Genomic DNA, 15,367 nt, shown 5'->3' with positions numbered 1-15,367 from the left:
AGCATAAGCACGCCTACCAGCTCACCTGCCACGTATTTATAGAAAGTAATGCACAGTATAATGCTAGTATTCCCCAACTATATTTGGCTTCCATTGATTTCAGCAGTGATCAAAGTTCTGTTTCTTAATGACCAGTAATGACATTAATTTTGGTATAAACCTTTCTTTATCAGGCCTGTAGATAGATATCTGTCTGTCCTAAACAGAGTCAAGGATTCACTTGAAGCTGAAGGTTTAAAACCTCCTCTAGAGCAGTCTAAGTACAGAATGGTCTGTTAACTAGAAAGAAAGCCCAGAGTCACTAAGCCGTATTTTAAGGGCCCAGTGTTGGGCCCTTATATTAGCCTGTTCCAGCTTCTCTGAATAAAATCTGAACTGCTCAACTGTGTAACCTACACTGCTGAAAGCAAAAAAGAAAGAGTCATTTAACCGAAATAGTAAGAGCCAGTGCTTTGCAGGAGAATCTGTTTCTTAAATAATCACCTTTGGGAATCACTGTTTAACAATAGCGAGCAATCGCCACACACAAAAGGTACTGAAAGCCCATTTAAAAAACCCCTCACACCTAAAAACTCAGCTTTTTCCCTGTGTAGTAGCATTAGCTCACAAAAGTTAATGCAAGCATTATTGTAAGCATTTAGAAATGACCCAAACCATAAACACACAATTTAGCCTGAAGAAAGGCATAGTGTTTTATGAAAGCACATCCCTGAACCGTAAAATATCAGTTGTGATGTTGCACCGGCAGGGCCAGAAGAGGAAAGTATCTGTGAATCTTTCTCTACTTATCTGAACGTTGTATGATTAGCATCCCCCTTTCAACTTAACCTTTATTCCTTTAACACACTTAGAAGGGTAAATTATACCTCTTGCCCTCCTTAAGTGAAAATTCAGCACGATGGGGAGGTGACAGAAAAGCTTTTAGTCGAGTTCAGCTGACAACAAGATGCATTTCAGTCCCGGTCTCCCCTAGCAAAGCCATTGAAATTCAGGTTACAGCATTGTTTTAGATCATATTGTGCCTGTTAGTTCTGGTGTTTAAACAAATTCTTCACAATATCGATGTACCTAGGTGAATGTCAGCAATGCTACCAGCAAAGATTTAGCAGAGGAATAGCAAACTTACAGTCCTTAATGTACGATTTACTTGAGTAGGTTCTGAGGTTGTTACACATCACATAAGATTCTGAATGGTGATACTAATTACAGCAGTGACTCCAGCTATTTAGTGGATCATCACAACATAATGAGGCAGTCTTTTTATGATTTAACTTGTAAGCACCTTTCTTCATATCTGCATTCACTGCTTTATAAATGCCTCTTATCGTATAGCCATTACTAGTGCCATTAAACTCCATAAACCCTCCTATCATGACTACAGTTGTACAGGAAGATCACAGTAGAAGGAGTGTAACCTTTCCTCCTATTGTTAGCAAGGACAACATAATGGCAAAATATGTATTTACTTGCCTCATAGTTCTGTGCAAGTCCTTAGAAACTAATATAAGCATTAAATAGATACATGTTCAAAAACTAGTTGGCTTCTGCAGAATAATCATTCAACAAAAGTAAAGATGGAAGAGATTAATAGCCTTGAATGGTTATAAGCTGGTATGCTTTAAATTAAATGATAGCTTTTATTTAATGACATATAAGAATTTGCTTAAGAACACAAACCCTGGTGCGTCTTCATTTATTAGGAGTTAGGAAAACAATACAAAGCTGAAAAAGCTCATTAGGTGATCAATTCTAACTCTCCTTGCTGCAGAAACCTTTCACAAACTAGGGGCCGTCAAGAACCAAGGTCAATTCTTCTGCCCCGCCTTTATCCAAGACACAAAACCATTCTACAATTTCACTGCATTAAACCATGCAGTGCTCAAACTTCACTAATTCCCAACTGAAGTGCACTCACAACTAATTCATTTCCATTTATAACTCCCAAATAAAAGAGACCGTTTTCATCTCATTGAAAACATAAAGCCACTTACTAGTCACAAGCTCTTGTAACACCTCTTCTTGCACCATGGACCAATTCTCTACCCTCTCCCTAAGCTTGCCAGCTCTTACTAAAAACGTTGATGCAGGAAGCTGGGTTTGCCTGTGGTAATGCTTGCTCTCCAACAGCCTGAACTGGATACTCAGATCAGCTGTGTTCATCTCGTTTTGGAGTTAGTAGCACAGGAGTTTTCCTTTAGTATTACAAGAGGGAACTCTAGCTGATGCTAAAAATAAACTGGTTAAAAATGAAAATGAAACTATTTCTCATCAGAGCAAGGATGGGAAATAGAAACAGAAGAGTCACACTGATGTTTTGGGGAAGGTTTCTCAGCCCAAGGTAGAATTACAAAAGGAGCAAATTAGGAAGGAACAAATCAGCCACTCAAGAATAACCCTGTTACTATGGGCATTTGCTTGGCATGAGTGGGTTGGAAGCCTTGAAGAAGCATGAGTAGAAATCATTCTCTCCACATGTTTGTAGAAGGCTTGATGCAATGAGCTGTAATGGAGAGATTTTAAGATTTTTTTTTTAATTAAAATATTCCTAAAATTCTGAGTTTTATGTGCATATGGAATTAAAACTATTTTCCAACCAACCACATGCTTGTGAAATAGAAATCGTGTTTTCAAAACAAGCCTCAGAAACATGATTTCTAGCTTTTTGTTTCATGAAATTATTTGTTTGAAAAGGCCAGCTCCAGTCTTTTTCACACTCACTGACACAGAGAACAATTTAAGTTGCTTTATCTTTGTTGGACAGTGCTGCAGATATGAAATCCAGCACATTCACTCCACAGACAAACTTACACTTCTTAGATTAGAGTGACATTGTGACATTGCCATAATGTTCTTTTCTCCTTCCTCTTTTACAGTGTTATATTGGTTTCAGTAAGAACTCACATTTGAATCTTTTATTGTGGCTTCAATCTGTTGGGCTGGAAATGAAGATGAAGCGCAGTTTTGTATACACAAATGCTCTGTAATGATGATAAGAAGTGATGTGCACGGAATACAGACTAATACATTAGTATTGTACATTAAGTCTGTCTGGTAAAGGAGATAGTTATTTGACAGTCTGTTGAGTAACAACAAATGATTTGCAAGCATCTCACTCAATAAAGTGTGGACTTCTTTCTCCTAATGAGCCTGATACAAAGAATTGAATACAAAGCTCAAGGAGATCTTTTACAATAATAACTCCTGGGAGCATCACCTACTGTGTGTGTCCAGCAAAGGTCAATAGACAATTTACTGTTGAGACTAGTAAATCAAACATTCCCTTGTTTAGATATTAGGTAGTAGTTCTTTACTGTGAGGGTGGCGAGGCTCTGGCACAGGGTGCCCAGAGAAGCTGTGGCTGCCCCATCCCTGGCAGTGTTCAAGGCCAGGTTGGATGGGGCTTGGAGCAACGTCGTCTAGTGGAAGATGTCCCTGCCCATGGCAGGGGCTTGAAACTGGATGAGTTTTAAGGTCCCTTCCAACACAAACCATTTTATGATTCTATGATTTGTCCATTCATGCAGCTTGGGCAGTATTTCCATTCTGCATGCTGATGCCCGTAGCGCTGTTGCACTGCATTGCTTAACCCAGAAGGGGCAGGGAACTGCAGGGCAGGCTTCAGATTCAGTGTTTATGATCCTGTGAGCTGCCTCACTCGTGTCAATCTACTTGTGCAGAGCCCTTAATGTCAGCCTATATATTTCATTTACATCAAAGAGAGAAAGTTAGCCCAAGCAGCTGATCCCAAAGTAACTACTGGCTGCTTTCCCTGAGCGTGGAAATACAGAATTGAAAATGTTATGTCAAACCATTCCAGCCTGTGAATTAAATCAGTGCCCCAAAGGAGGGGTGACTGTGATATATATCAAGCTGACTAAAGCTGTGACCAGAAAAAGGCAGTTTTCAAATAAGAACAAGGGAGTATACAGCAAAACAACAGGGAAGACCACTTTAAAATCCTCTAATGCATGTAGAGAGGATTGAAAAGGGAGAGGAGAGAGACAGACACCATCCAGGAGGAGGTATGTGTAGATGTCAGCAAACACTTCGCTTCCCCTTCCTTTCATCAGTAGAGTAGCTGCTCTGGAGATGAAAACAAGCGAGCTGAAGTAGCTCAGAGGATATGGGGAGGGGAATTAAAAAGCACAGTTATACATGTGAACAAGAGGCCAAATAAAAGCAAACACTGGAATAAAAAACAGAGACTCCTTGTGTCCAACCCCATCTACCCCTGGGAATAAACTTGTTTCAGACCATGTGAATCGAGTCTTCATATCAAGTGTTAAATTGTAGTAGCTCGACAGAACAAGAGATGACAGCTGTAAACCTGCCAGTGAAATTAAGAGGGTTTTTTGGTAAACTAACAGAGAAACTCAGTTCGAAGGTTTAAGGTTTACAGAGCTGGTTGAATTGTGATTCACACTTGACATTCTGCAATACTCATGAACTGGTCGCATGCATCGCTGTGTTGTTTTGATCAAATCAAAACACTGAGCAAGGATTTTCTATTTCATGCCCCATTCATACCTTGCTACACAATGTGGACGGCCCCAAATGCCTCTTGGTTTTCCCTTTGGAAAGTTTTCTCAAAAGCTGGCAGCAAAATAATACCGGGCAGGTCTTTACTCTGTAACTTCAGGATACATCTATTGCAGCTCAGATGTTTTTAGTACAGTAACCTGGGTTCAGACAAGGTCCAAATCTGGCCTGAATGGTCTGAATGCTGATCTCTTGGCTATCTCTGCAGGTTTAAGCAAACAATTCTATAGCACTCGGTTAGTATGCCAAGCATCTCTAAAAGGAATCTGAGTTCAATTCTGTGTGTCAGGAAATATCCTCCCAGTGTTGTTATTTTAATTTTACACATGTTGAGCAAGTTTTGACTTCATGGCAAAATGATAATGTTTTCTTTCTGTTTGGAGGATGCTGCCGGAGCAGGGAATGATTTGTGCTCCTATGGGGCGGGAGTTCTCTCTATAATAAATTGTATGGAACTGGGTGCATCCTACTGAAAACTTCTAATTTAGTTTTAGCCTTTTAGGAGAGCAATTGTAGAAATTCTGCTTGCTTATAAGAATGCAAAAGAGTAATATGGAAAATATGCCTACCGTTTATACCTATGGGTGTTAATCCTACCTTTGACAATTTGTTTCTGCTTAGCAATTTTAAGATACACTTTACACTGTGGGAATAAAACCCTAGTGGGTGCCTTAATTTTGTATTTAAAATAGAGTCAACTAAATAATTTGGAACTATTTCTAACTGATCTTTGCATCGTGTCTAATCCACTAGATATACTGTTGTGTATTTATAGATTTTTTTTTTTTTTCCTTTTGGGGCTTAAAGCATATTAGCATGGCCTTGAATTTTAATTTATAGCATTACCTAAAGATTACCGATCCTATTAAATGCATAGTTACAAACAACATTTGATCAATATGATATTCTTTTGCTTTCTCAGCATAAAACTGATTTTTGCACAGTTTGTTAATTTTGATTTATGTGCTTTATATTTTTATTTCATTTATACTGTTCTTATTTTTCTTTTTAAGTGATCTTAATAAAGGGAGCTGCTTATTTGTATGATTTTCTTTCTAAAAGAATAGAGAAAAAATAGAGAAAAACACTGGAACATCTGGAGAGAATGTTTAAACTCTTTGATCATGAGAATTCTGGAGAAAAATAACAAGTGTTCAGCATTTTCTCTTGCAAGAAAGAAATTCTCCATTAGACAGATGTTCATGCAGCTTTAAACCTCTCCGTTACACAGATTGACATGGAAGGTTTTCCTGCCCTGTTGATATGGTAGCTGTGAATCCCTAGACACATTCCCAAGACACATGCATAGGCACACAACCCCTGAAACTATTCATTGTTTAATGCACACCCACAACAGGATGACTCCTGCAATATAACGTGTTTGGAAAGGAACTATAGACTCTCCTTTTCACATTTAAATTGATGAGAGTTTATTGGAAGCAAGATCCAGCCTGCAGTAATGGAAGACCAAAATCTCAAAATTTGCTTTGATAAGAAGAGTATTATTCTGCAGTAACTCCAAGCAATCCAGCAGTGGTTACACTGCTGTAATGAAAAGCAGAATTCCTGTTTTCTTTCCATGAATTAATAGAAACATAGCGTATCTCTTCCATACAGGACACAGTGCTGTGTTTGTCCCAGCTGGCACAGCACTGTTGTAAACAGCGACACCGGTGAGTAGGTAATACATTAATTTTATAATTATTGTTGCGTATTGCTTGTAGCAATTCTGAACACATTCTGGACCTCAAAAGCAACAGAAATGTGTGTCTGACCTTCTCATTCCCACCATGCTGATGCTGCTGTGTTCAAGACTTTTCCCCTTGTGTTAGGTCAGAGGAAGACAACAGTTTTCTAACTCAGGAGAGATATATGTTATCACGAGAAAAGAAAATTGAAGACAAATTGGTTGCAATATTTTGCTAATTATACTCCTGAAAATGTAAGAGTGTGAGCAATAACTATGTGAAGGCTTTATGCTACTTACTGGATGTGATATGCTTAGTGATCCAGAGCAGTTCCACTGAAGTCAAAGGAATTTTAGTACCATAAAACAGGAGGAAGAATTTTTCTTTTTTTTCCCCAATCCATAGCACAGTTTTTGCCATGGAAAGGAAGAATGAAAATGAGGTTCTCTTTTCATATTAAATAGAAAGAACTTGATGGATCCACAGGCAAAAGAACAGAGGGACAAATCAGACTAAACTGCACACATGAAAATGTGAGAATGAATCGGTATATACGCTCCAGCTGTATTCTAACACATTGCCTGAGATATGCATTTTCTGTGGGACATTTTGCTGACTGGTTCACAATCTCATGCCTCTCCTGGATTCAGGACATTTCTGCTGTGTTCAATCAATCAGATTCTGTCCTCCTTTTCTAGTCCAACCACATTTGTTATTAAACATGCCACTCCTAGTACTATTTGAAATACGGAACTTGACAGATGAAAGGGACCTGTTGCAGTTTAGCTGGTTAAATATTTAAAGATTTCAACCTTGCAGACTTACATGGTACATTTTCCTGGGTGTAAGTTGGATAGCAGGAGGAAGGCTGTTCCAGTTTAGTGGTATCACTAACGGCTTTTGGAACTGCTGTTGTTTACCAATGATTCAATCATATTAGGGCTTGTTTTGTTGTAATACTCCACGTGGTTTATTAATGAAACTTAACTTGGTAACTTCTATTCTTCTCAATAAACTGATAACACACAGATGTATAAACCCACATTCATGTGTTGTTTTATTGGTGCGTTACAATGTTACATTTCCTTCACACTGAGAAAGCATGAGATTAAAATACACTGATCCACAAAAATGCCTTCCTTATGCTGACTCTGCACTGGTAATTACAGCGCCCACAGATCCTTTCACAAGTTTCATTTCATTAAGTGTTTCGTAATTTTAATTACATTCTAATCAAAGCTTTTACATTGTCTATTTGATGACTTTCAATTTGATTATTCCCATTAAAATATGTTATTCTTTACTGCTTGGCAAAGTTCACCAATTACTCTTGTAATGTAAGTATTTATGCTGCATTACACTTCACATTCCAATCTTTTAACAGCCACTACTCATTTGAGGGCTGTATAAGCTTTCCCCATCCCAAAGATAACTTGTTTGTATCAAAAGCCATTAAAATACTGGCAATGTGTACAGCACACTTAGGAGGCCCCACTTGTCTTTGAGAATAAGCCAGATCTATATAAAAACATGCAAAATGCTCTATGCATCAGTATTAAACTTCTAATTTTGATTTAAGATTTATTTTCTTTTAACATTTGCATATAACCTGGAAGACTAAGGTTCCTGCTGAAAGAAAAAGCTAATGGCTAAGCCGTGTATAATGTAAAGACATGATACCCTTACTGTAGGGCTTTCGTTAATCCTCCCCTATGAAATAATACAAAATTATATCCCTGTTACAGAATTCTGTAGGATGGTTTAAAAACTTTATAGAAAGATTAAACCTCCACTAAATTGTGTGGATTTCTAGAATAAGACTCGATAACACTAGAGGAGTGCTCTGCCAAATCCAGTGCAAATGCAATGCTGGAATAATTTTGCTTTGCTGATGCTAGTTTTTTGAACTAGCATATATACACCAGCAACCCCAGTTACGTTTGGGTAACTGTCTCTATTCCAGAGCTCAGAATCCTGTAACTGTCAGAAAAAAGGCCTACCTCTAACTGATGCAGTCAAACTGGTATCAGTTTTACAAGTAGACCAGACCTAATTTCTACAGAACCCTCCTGGGTTCATGCCTATTACATTCTGTTCCTTAATGCCATTTCCTATTTATAGTTATTTCCAAATATCATATAAGTTTATAGATAGTAAGGTTGCATCCTCTTGTACACAATTATTACATTTACTTTTAAAGGGTTTCTAATTTACTTGCTTTCTATAAAAATTCAAGTGTTGCCAATCAGGAAGTAGCTCTTCTCAGAAAAATCTACAAAGTTTACCTTTGAGAAAAGTAAATGACAAGCTTTACATAAAGACATTGAGCTGTTTGAATCACGAAATGCCTACAAGGCCAATACATATTCCAAGAGGAACACAGAAATTATAATTATGGCAGCAGTCTCCTCCAGTCTAAAGCACCATAATAATGGTCATTGATCAGCGCTGTCTTGATCACTTTAACCAGCAGCTCCAGATAAGAAATGTTCAACTGCCAAGATGTGGTCTGGAACATTTGCCTGCATTTTCACAGGATATCTAAGGAAAAAAAAAAAAAATCTGGAATCTGACATTGTGCCACCCAAAGGTACATCATTTCACAGGAATAAGATGTATACTACATAGTGCATACATAAGAAAACAGGATCCTACCAGTAATAAATTAACTAAAATCATACACTTAGTAATCTTCTCCATACCAACAGTGTTGTGATTCAGGTAAGTTTCAATTCAGGTACCAAGCCAATCTTCGCAAACACCATGCTCGAGAACATGATGAGCTGAAAATGTGGAATGGGTCTAGTGAAAAACTGTCTCAAGCATTCTTATGGATATGTTACAGCGCTGGAGACCACCACAAGCATTCATGGTTGTGTGCCCAGAGTCACAAATGAGAATCTTTGTGTTTCTTTAGATCACCAATGCTGCAGTGAGTCACAACACAAGAATGAACATGGCACACCAAGATTCACAGAAAACATTGTGATTTTTATCCTCACAGTTTTAGGATTTTTTAAAAATTGTTTCCCAGACTTCAGCTTGTTGAATGTCATGGGCGTCCTTTCATTTTGTTTTGGCAGTAATTACTGTGATTGCCCTCAAAAAATTGTTGATTTTATTTAAACACCAAGTTTCTAATCCTTCCTATGAACATATATGTTCCTGTAAGCTATATAATAATTTTAACAGTGTGGAATTTCTTGACTGTCAGAATCATCCTGTGAAACCACTAATGCATGAAGCTTGGCTCTTACAAACACTTAACCATTCATACCTTTTGGCTGCTTGATCATTAGTAGCTCAGAATGACCTTGTCAAAACTTGACAATTAATACAAAGTTCTACCAGTATGTGGAGATTTTTTTTTATGTTAGAAGGCAACAAGCTAAGCATAAAGATGATGCCCTAACTTACTAAATTATATAGAGAAATGTCTGGCCACAACAGATGCTGAACATCTGGTGAAAAGTGCTTTGTGTACTCACCACCCATCAAAATCAATGAGTGCTGAAGATGACCAGAACTTGCTAGGAGATACTCAGTACTTCAGACAATCTGTTCCCAGATCTACTCTATCCTCAACTGCATCTTCTTAAAATTACTTTCTTAACCATTTCTCCACACAGCATTGTTCTTACGCCTGTTCTTTTCCCTTCCCTCAAGTAGCCTATCTGTTTGCAGTAGACTGAAAACAGATAATTCAGCAAGTCAATATGAACTGAAAATTTAACTTTAAAAGTATGATGATATTATGCCATTAAAACCAAAATATTTATTTTCTCTTTATAAAAAGGAAAGAAACAAAACTAAAACAACAGTAAGAAACACTGTGTTAAGAGACCAGTTTGGAGGAAATGTGAGAAGGCTAAAAGTTCATTCTGCACATTTCTTAAAGTCATACAGGACCTTCAGTTATTCCCTCTAGAGGCAGCCCAGTAGCATTATCTGCTGTAGGTCTCTCTTCTTTCTTCACAGAGTTCTGATCTAGCAGGCTGACATAAGATTTATGACACGCTGTATTACCCAAAGGAGGGTAGTGTTGTCTGTAGCAAATATAAGCAAAAATGAGGCCAATGATCCCTCCAACGAAAGCATCTAGAGGAGAAAAGCAACAAAACCAGAAGCATGTTACCATGGAAAGGTCAGGCAGTAGCAACAACTGTAAATAAAAGACATTTGACCTAGAAGTGTTTAACCCAGAAAATGTGAACTTCAAATTTTCATAAAGAATTTGGAGCCCAATACCACAATCACAGAGAGCACATAAAATCAGTATTTTGTTGGGGACATCTCCAAGAGTTTGAATAGCCAAAATCTAGATAGCTGGCTATGTTTCAGGAGATGAACAAGGGGAATAGAACAGCCTCCATGGGGCCTCTGTGATGTTGCAGATTACCTCTGACCAATATTTGTGGGTAAGCAACCCACGTATCCTCTTCTAGTGTGCCATGATTTACAGTGACCACCATCAGGTTTTCTTTTTATGAACAATTCAGCAGAACTATGCTGTTTCTGACATCCAGAGCTCCCCCACTGAGCTACACCACAAACTATTGCACTGAGTGCAGTCTGCTCCTTTTCTCTGCCCAAGTACCCCCAGAATGGCAGCTACAAGAGATCTACTCTTGTTTTGCATTCTAGAAGGCATTCTCCAATGCAGACAAGGAGCAAGTAGAATATAAGATGGAAAATTATCTTCCTTCAAAAGTGGGCCACTCCAGCTAGAACAGCTCCTGCAAAAGACAGCTGTCAAGGACCATTTCAAGCTGGGTGAATTCTTCCTAAAAGCACCTGAAAGGTCAAAGACGAAGCATGCCTGATTGATAACTGATTTGACACCTTTTGAATTTCTTTTGATGCTCTTTGCTATCCCATACTCCTACCAGAAAATAAAGTAAGATAAAATAAGGCCAGTGTATGAGATACTTGCAGCTCTCACACAAGGGCAATTACAAGTTTTCCATGGGAACCACACAGCACTGGAAGGGTAAGAGGATTTGTTCTGTTGTCAGGTTCTCCTTCCATCTTACTAATAAACTCCCCAGACCATGTGTTTCTTTTTCAAACAACCAGAGCAAAATATCACTGAAAATACACACAGACTTTGAAATCCTCAGATTTGAACACAAACAATAACAGAAGTGAGGCAAAAGGCACAGGCTAGAATATGACTTGACACAATCTTTTATTTCAACAAGATGTACCAAACGCTGTATCATCTGCATATACAAAAGATTAGGATTATGCATGCTTCAGACTCTTGATGCTTCATTTAAAAATATCCCTTGTTGTTGATTATAGGTAGACTTCTAAGAATGCAGGTTCATCCACGAGCAGATCTTTTATACAATCCACTCATATTATCAGATGCTGCTGTTGAAGACTTAAGAGCAATCTCCCATTCTGTCAATAACTGTCACTCCTTCACAAAGGTAAGATTTAACATTATGTGGCATGTTTCTTTAGCTTTGTGGATATACTTCACGACTAAGAAAAATACTGCATGCTGCTTCAATAACCTCCTCATTCATACTGAACACATTCAACATTTATTTGCAGTTAAAATCTAATGAATATTCACTGGTACCCCGTGTATGGTACCATGCTGAATCCATCACACTAACATCTAGTCAATATAACAAAATAACAACATCAAAATAGACACAGCCCAAAGCTATGGAAAATCAGTTTTAACAAGACATAACAAGAAAATAAAAGATTTCTCTTCCTCAAGTAGGACCAGACTTTGGAATTACAACTTTGGCCAAAAAAGTTAAGAGAACAGAAAGCATCAAACTTTGCAGAAAGTTTCTCAGTGTGTGAAGAATTTGCTACAACCTATGGTATGTAGCTTGATAAGCAAAGTCTCTATACTTGTCAAGGAGGGACCATGAACCCACCTCATGCCAAATATATTTTGATTTGAATGAAAACCAGTGTATTACATCATGTGCATCAAATAACCAGAACATAGACAAATGACTGAGTGCATCTTTGCAATGACTAGCTACACACAGATGCATCAGTCTAGTCTAATGCACATGTGTTCACATATTAACAGTCCCTCATGTACCCAACAGGTACCTAACAGATACCTGGAAAAGCAGTAAGTAAGGACTAGGCAAAGCTTCTAATGGGCCTACAGCTGGATCCATCCAAGACAGCTATGGCACACATGTACACTTGTAAAAAAGGATGATGTAAGAACCCACAGATCTAGATTTGTATATAACTACAATGATGTACATGGTGTACGTAAAAATATAGAAGAGTAAAGAACCCCTGCAGTATTTTCAGACATAAACCCTCAGCATCAATCCAGGAGCAAGGAAGATCTATAGCATCCTATCGTGAGTTTTAACTCATGTGATTTAATTAAAATAATCAAAGAAATACAAGGCTAATAAAAAACAGCAGAAAAAAAGGTATCTCCATGGCTCACCTTGCCAGTGATGTTTGTAATCACACATACGTGACAGGGCAATCATCATGGCACAGTAGAGTGGGAGAATTGCTGCACAAAGCCGCCAGCTCTTCCCCCGGCCATTTTCCGTGAAGCAGTGTAACTTTCCGGCTAAGTAAAAGGTGGTAAAGCCAAGGCCTGAAAATGCAACTGATAAAGAAAAACACAGAATTACAGTAATTCTGTCATTATCACTGTACAATACTATCTTTCAGATCCTTTAAGAACTGACAGCAGGATCTTTCTACTGCAGAGAAGCCTTGGACTTTCTAGGGTGCTACTAGGAGCCACGTTAAATTGAGATGACCCATCTGCCCCATCCCTGGAAGTTTCCAAGGCCAGGCTGGATGAGGCTTGGAGCAACCTGGTCTAATGGAAAGTGTCCCTGCCCGTGGTAGAGGGTTGGAACTGGATGAGCTTTAAGGACCCTTCCAAGCAGTCTGGGATTCAATTATTCTATGATCTGCAAAAAATTGAGGAGGCTTCATAATTTGAATGGTGATTCCTATGTAACAATATAAATGATGCTGTTATAACTCAGTATTTTAAAAGGATGTAGCGAATTGTCTAGTTAGAGAGTTTTCTTTTTTTTTTTTTTTTTTTTTTTTTTTTTTTTTTTTTTTAATAAAACAACTTACAAACTTTAAATAAACACAGTTCTTTGGGGGATAAATGGGAAAAGGTATTCTGCCACAAGATCCATGATGTGTGTATGTTCTCCACAATAATGGTGTTATCTATGCAGCAATGCAAGCAATCAGGCAAGTGAACACTGCAAAGCAAATCAACTTCCTACTCATAGATACTCAGCTTTCACATAATCTGACAAGTCTGCAAGTACTGTGGTACCTCTAGACATTCATCTATCCAATAGCAATTTAGATTTTTTTCCTGTAGCAATTTACCTTTTTCCTCTGGTGCAGGCATTGGCTGTGGAAAGAATTCCTGATTTTATTTGTACATTAAATTAAACATTTAGGTAATTTTTTTAACTGGAATCACAAAAGCTCTTTCATGTTTAACTTTCAGTACATCTTTCCCAATTTTAGACCTATTCTAAACAGTTACGGTTCAAAGCAGAACAGGATTCAGTCAGATTTTACTGCAATGGAATTACATTTAAATGAGATTTTTAGGTTCCATTAACCTTTTTCTATAGAACATGCACAACTGGCAGTGATGACAGAACTCGGGCACCAAGTTTCTGTGATGAACATTTTTCCTCTTGGTACTTTTCACCTTCCAGAGGGATACTAGATGGATTTATATTTTTAATATACATTTTAAATGTTTTTTACAAAAACATTTGAACATTTCTCTTTTTGTGCTGCAGGAAAAGTAGCGTTACACTTGAACAGGTATCTCTGTGAAATACATTTCCTATTTTCTCCACAAATGTCATACTCAACTTTGCTCCTGACTGCAGAGATCAAAATAGAACATGAGCACATAAACCACAGATAGCAAAATTATAAATATTTATCCAAGCATTTGGAATTCTTTTTCTGATTACCTTTATACTTTTTATCTTTGCGGTATCCAAGCACCTCCATAAGAGGGAATAGGTCACATTCATAATACATACGTCTGTTCTGATTCTGCATCCAGTGAATTTAATGGTAAAATCACCATCAGTGCTGGGTCAGACATGCATCTTTTTTCCTAATCTCCTGCTAGGGCTTTTCAAATGCTCTTCTCTTCATGTTCCCAAATGCTAGATGTGATAAAGTCAATGCTTTGTGTTCTGCTGATAAATCTAAGGGATGGTCAATTTTAGCTGACAGTACAATGAAGTAGTTTCATCAGATTATACTACATAACTGAATGCAATTACTAAAGATGTTTTTAATCTTCAAACACACAAATAAATCACTTCTTTAGACTGGCTGTGGTGGAGCAAGACAGAATGCTGATTTATCATCAAACCACTATACCAAATACATTGTTTCCTACATGGTTTTTCAACCACCGCTGCTTCTGTACTTGTCAGAAGACAGTGGGAGGCAAACTTTAAAATATAACAAACAATCCTGAATAAGTAAAAGTTTCTTGCAGACTGGCTTACCTTCTTATGTACAGACATTTGAGCCATATAAACTTGCCTTTAAGACTACCTATCAGATAAGAAGAAATAATTTCTTTTGACATTTCTACATCATTGTATTTTTTAATGAATTTCTTTTCCTAAGAGTACCATGTCTCCACAGAAACAGGTTGTGAGCTGTATAGTCAGAGCACCAGGCTATAGCCACAATGATGAAAATAAATCTATCATCCTGACAACATATCTCATAAAATTGGAATACACTCCCCCCTTTCTCAAACATCCTCTCCAACCCTTAGTACAGTATTTGACAACAAATAAACATTGCTGCTTCTTTCCAGTGTAGACACCCTCTTGTGCCTTTCCCATTCCTCAGATTAGCCACTGGAATATGACAAAAGACAACAGTTGCCTCTTTTGTGCTCTTCCAGTTGCACTGAATAATTTCTGTGGCATAGTCTTTTGTATCAAAGATATGTAGCTCTTCATAGGCTAACGACACACATCCACATCTGTGAGCAGACATAGGGTTGTCCATTCTGCAGACCTTTGGAACTAGAATCATGTCTAAACTTACCTGAGACTGCAAGGACAGGACTCGCCTGCACCATTCCATCTTCCAGTTGAGTA

At 37.8% G+C, this 15,367-nt stretch overlaps 1 protein-coding gene across 2 annotated transcripts in view; it reads right to left on the bottom strand.

The window, feature by feature from the left end:
• Positions 1-7,259: 7,259 nt before the first annotated feature.
• Positions 7,260-15,367, bottom strand: part of PLPP4 (phospholipid phosphatase 4) — a 60,815-nt gene continuing 52,707 nt past the window's right edge. The window contains exons 6-8 of one of the 2 annotated variants that reach the window (XM_030487859.1): positions 12,673-12,843; positions 10,137-10,325; positions 7,260-8,768 (exon numbers count right to left, since the gene is read on the bottom strand). In XM_030487859.1, the coding sequence (XP_030343719.1) occupies positions 8,758-8,768; positions 10,137-10,325; positions 12,673-12,843 (371 nt within the window). In that variant the 3' untranslated portion in view covers positions 7,260-8,757. Of the gene's footprint in view, positions 10,326-12,672; positions 12,844-15,367 lie in introns of both variants that reach the window. The other variant, XM_030487860.1, reaches the window with a different exon arrangement.

Source organism: Strigops habroptila, chromosome 5, assembly GCF_004027225.2.
Source record: "Strigops habroptila isolate Jane chromosome 5, bStrHab1.2.pri, whole genome shotgun sequence".
Lineage (NCBI taxonomy): Eukaryota > Metazoa > Chordata > Aves > Psittaciformes > Psittacidae > Strigops > Strigops habroptila.
Note: the sequence above shows the minus strand (reverse complement) of the source record. Positions and strands in the feature narration are given on the sequence as shown.